Source organism: Condylura cristata, unplaced genomic scaffold (genome assembly GCF_000260355.1).
Source record: "Condylura cristata isolate star-nosed mole 26May11 unplaced genomic scaffold, ConCri1.0 scaffold00028, whole genome shotgun sequence".
NCBI lineage: Eukaryota > Metazoa > Chordata > Mammalia > Eulipotyphla > Talpidae > Condylura > Condylura cristata.
Window position 1 is genome coordinate 27,316,142 of NW_004567129.1, and position 4,287 is coordinate 27,320,428.

Below are 4,287 nucleotides of genomic sequence, written 5' to 3' on the forward strand. Positions count from 1 at the left end.
CCCCCGCTGCTTTGCAAAATAGAAGGTCTGTGAAGAGAAGCAGCTTCTTAGTCATGGCCAGTGGGAGGCTGCCTCTCCCCAGGGTGGAAATTGCACTGATATACTCTCTTCTTTGGGAGGGGTTCATTCCTTTGTGGGGCTGTTGGTCAATTAATTATTTCTAGGGTGGAACTAGGTAGATTTGAAAGAACTGGTGATTGCCAACTCTGGCTCTCAGTCTCCAGATCCCACCTCCAGTAGGTGCCTCCCGGACTGTGCCAGAGCTGGTTTAACGACTATGTTAATCATTTCTGCTCCCACTTCCAGCTTTTGGTCTTGTGATGCCTCCTTCCGAATTTTCCACTCTTAGCCTCTGTGACAGGATGGTCCCCAGGAAAAGGGGAGGCTCCAGGTTCCCCACCCACCCACCCAAAGGAGTGTGGAGCTGAGCAGGGAGAAGCTGGAGAGGAGACTGAAGAGAAGGAAGCAGGATGGAGCCGGGAGGAGGCCTGAGGGAGGCACAGGGAGCAGAGAGATGTAAAGAAATGGCGTTTGCGTCTTGGCCCTGGGCTGGTTGAAACAGACGTGGGTGACAGACCTGGGGGCGGCTGACTATGGCAGCTTCTACCTTGATTTTGATTTTGCTCTTTTCCTCCCAGACTTGTCTGTTTCTGACTATTTTCTTTGGGTCCCCACTGGAAGATGCTTTAGACTTGTGGCGGCCTTTCGGGCCTTGCTTTGGGCCAGTCCTGTTTGGCTGAACATTGACCCACAAGGGGATGGGTGACTTCAGGTGCTACAGTTGGAAACTATATTCTTCTTTGCAACTCTAGTCTGTTGTGCACAATAATTGTATTAAAGTTCCTTTCTATTAAAGGTCTTACAGGCTTTGTCTTGATGCAGTGGATGGCAGAACCTTTTGAAAGCAGCAGGTTTTGGGGCTATGGGGTGCCCCTCTCCCTGCCCTGTAACTCCTCCATCGGTGTTAGTTGCATGACTGAGGACACCTAAAACTGTTGAATTGTATACCTTCTTAAATTTATTTATATATATTTACGTCACTGTTCATTTTTAAACGGTGTTTACCATTTTCTACCCCCTCAGGTACAGCCCCCTTAGAATTGTTCCTCCCCGAGCTCATCCATGTGCCATCACCACAGTCCCCAGTGTCCCTCCCCTCCCCTAAGTTGCATACTTTTTTAAAAGGATAAATTGCTGGGCCTTCCTGCTGGCTCAGGGGCTTAAGTCTCAGCACTGAAGCTCTCTGCAGCCAGCCGACTTCCCAGTCAGCTCCCTGGCAGCAGACCTCTCCTGTCTTACTGGCTGTTCCCCTTAGCTGTGGATTTCATCTGTCTGTTCTGCAAATTCTGTCTCTGGCAAATTCTTCCACACCCCCACACCTCTGGCCTACACCTTAGTTTTTATATGCATAAATAAAATAGATCTTTTTTGTTAAAGATTTATTTACTTATGCATACAGAACTGGGGCACAGGCCAGAAGATGCAGGAGCAGAGAGAGGATTCACCAGAGACAGTGGGGAGCAGCAGGCGGGTCAGGAGAGGTCTGCTGTGCCTTGTGGGTCACCTCCCTGGTTGGGGATCCAATTCCTGCTGAAGCATTCATAGTGGTGCACTTTAACTCATTGCGCCACCAGGGAGCATGTAATAAAATAAATCTTTAAAAAAAAAAAAACAAGGGTGAATTATATGTTATCATACATATCATTGAGTTGTAATGTTATAGGACAGTGAGAAAGGCACCCCTGAACCCCCCCAAACCTGCCTGGTTTAAATAGGTTCTGCCATCCACTGCATCAAGACCTTTAATGGGAAGGAAGTTTAATGCAATTAGCGTGCAATATAGAAAAGACAAAGAATATAGTTTCTAAATTAAGCACCCTAAGTCACCCATCCCCTCGTGGGTAAAAGTCCACCCCAAAGGGACTGGCCCAAAGCAAGGCCGGAAAGCCCCCCACAAGTCTAAAGCGCCTTCTGGCGGGGACCGTAGAAAGGGTCCCCCATGGCCAGACAAGCCTGGGAGGAAAAGAGCCAAATCAAATTCAAGATAAACACTGCCATAGTCACCTCCCCCCGGGTCTGTCACCCACGTCTGTTTCAACCAGCCCAGGGTCAAGAAGCAAGAGCCGCTTCTTGTCTCTGCCCCCTGTGCCTCCCTCAGGTCTCCTGGCCTCCATCCTGCTTCCTTCCTTTCTGGTCTCCTCTCCAGCTTCTCCTTTGTGCTCAGCTCCACCCTCCTTTGGGTGGGGCGGGGAACCTGGAGCCTCCCCTTTTCTTGAGGACCACCTTGTTACTTTAGTTCAATAAAACTGGCATATTAAAAACAAATACAGTGTTCAGAGCTCCCTGGTGCTTGGAGGACAAAGGTCAAGTTCCTTAGTTTAGACATCAAAGCTGCCTGGCAGGGTCCACTTCCGCACCCTTATTCCAACTGTTCCTCTTCCCCAGCATGCAGTCAGTGAGCTCACCCTTCATCTCCCTCAGATGTCATATGTACAGCTGGGTCTTCCCTGACCCCGCTTCACCTTGTAACTCCTGGGCCTGGGCCCTCGACTTGGCTCTATGTTTTATCCATCACATTCGCTCTGTTGTACATGCAACTTACTCATTTTATTTATTGTCGGTTCTCCAACTAGTGGTGTCCCAAAGTGGGTGGGGGGGAAGAGGAGGAGTCTGCATTTGGTATAGGCAGAAAGGGGGTGCACTGTCAGCAGAGAATTGAAAAATAAAAACTTGATTATATCACCCATTGACAATTTTATATAGTATCAGTGATAAAATAGTCCTCCTAACCCCAGAAAGAAATCTTTTGCGGCCTACTTGCTAAACAGTTACTACAGCTGCTGTTAAATTTTAATAATAGAGAAGTCGTTTCAAACTAGTTTTTTTTTTATTCCTTTAGTAAATATTGTGTTTGTAGTCATTTCTTTTATTGGTGCATAATAATGAGTTACACAAACTTAGTGGCCTAAAATGACATACACTCATTACCTCTTAGTTTTCACGGGCCTAACCCAGCTGTGGCTTAGCCTCTGTTCCAGTGTAGAAATTGCACTGATTAAGGTCTTTGTTTTCTTTATTTTTTTTTAAGATTTATTTGTGCATATAAGAATGGGGTTACAGACCAGAGGTGCAGAGGCAGTGAGAAGATTCCCCAGATTCAGAGCAGGAGCAGAACAGGCAGACTGACTGACATACACTGCTCAGGGGAGCAGCCCGGAGACAGGCGAGGTCTGCTGAGCCATGTGGGTCAGCTCCCTGTCCTGGATCTAACTCGCTGCAGTGGCTGCCAATAGCTTCATAGTGCTGAGACTTAACCCCTTGTGCCACCAGGGAGGCCTGAAGTACTTGTTTTCATCTCAGGACAGGGAAGCCTGGAGGCAGGACCTGGGGCTGCTGGTCATTCATGGGTCCATCATCAAGTCCAGGAAGCCCTCTCTGAGCTTTGGGATGAAAGGGCTAAAGCCATCTGCTTTCCCACCAAGCCCCAACTACCTGGGGCTTTTTCACCCCCCTTCTGATTACTCAGCCTGATCATTGCTCTGTCACTTCCTGAATCATTCTGCGGAGAGCTCCTGTCATCACTACTGGACTTCCCCCCTGGTGACGCATATCTCTTGCAGGAGCCCAGCGCCTTGCCACCGTGGCAAGTGCTCCATCAGCATTGAATTTAAAAAGGGGTAAATCACTTTCTAAGGAAGCGTGACAGAAGGAAAACAGATTTCCTGGCAGAGCGCGTCACCGCCCCCTCCTCCCACCCTGAGGCTCATTCCAAGGGCAGCAGGAGCCCCAGCGCTCAGGTGGCCCGCGCCGCCTCCAGGAATCGATCTGCCGGGGGCGGAGCCAACGCAACCCCGCCCCCTCCCGGCCAGGGGCGGGCCCAGGTGCGCCGAAGACAGCTGACGGTCGCTCAGGTGCCCGCTCTCTGCGCCTGCGCGCTCCGCCTCGCCAGGTGCGCCCCGCCCCCCTCCCGTGGCCACCTCCGGTAGCTGTTCAGAGGCGGCCGCCATTGCCCAGTGCCCACCGAGCGTTGGGCGGTGTGGCGGGGCTTCGGTAGGTGGGAGAGCCGCCGAGCGTCACTCGGACCCGCGGGCCAGCCGCTTCGCGGCGCGAAAGGCCAAGCGTCCGCGCACGGAACGTGCGAGAACGGGGACGCGGACCCCTGGCAGCGCCCGCACCTGACCCCGAGCGCTCCAGCGCGCGTGCGCGGCGAGGGTCTTCCCGCACCTGATCGCGAGACCCCAACGGCCTGCGTCGACGCCTCGCGGGCACCGGCGGCGGACATGGCGC

At 51.8% G+C, this 4,287-nt stretch overlaps 1 protein-coding gene across 1 annotated transcript in view; it reads right to left on the minus strand.

Annotated features, from left to right (window-relative positions):
* Positions 1–4,282, minus strand: part of PPP1R14A (protein phosphatase 1, regulatory (inhibitor) subunit 14A) — an 11,280-nt gene extending 6,998 nt beyond the window's left edge. The window contains exon 1 of the mRNA XM_012730491.1: positions 4,225–4,282. Within this exon, the coding sequence (XP_012585945.1) occupies positions 4,225–4,282 (58 nt within the window). The remainder of the gene's footprint in view (positions 1–4,224) is intronic.
* Positions 4,283–4,287: the final 5 nt, after the last annotated feature.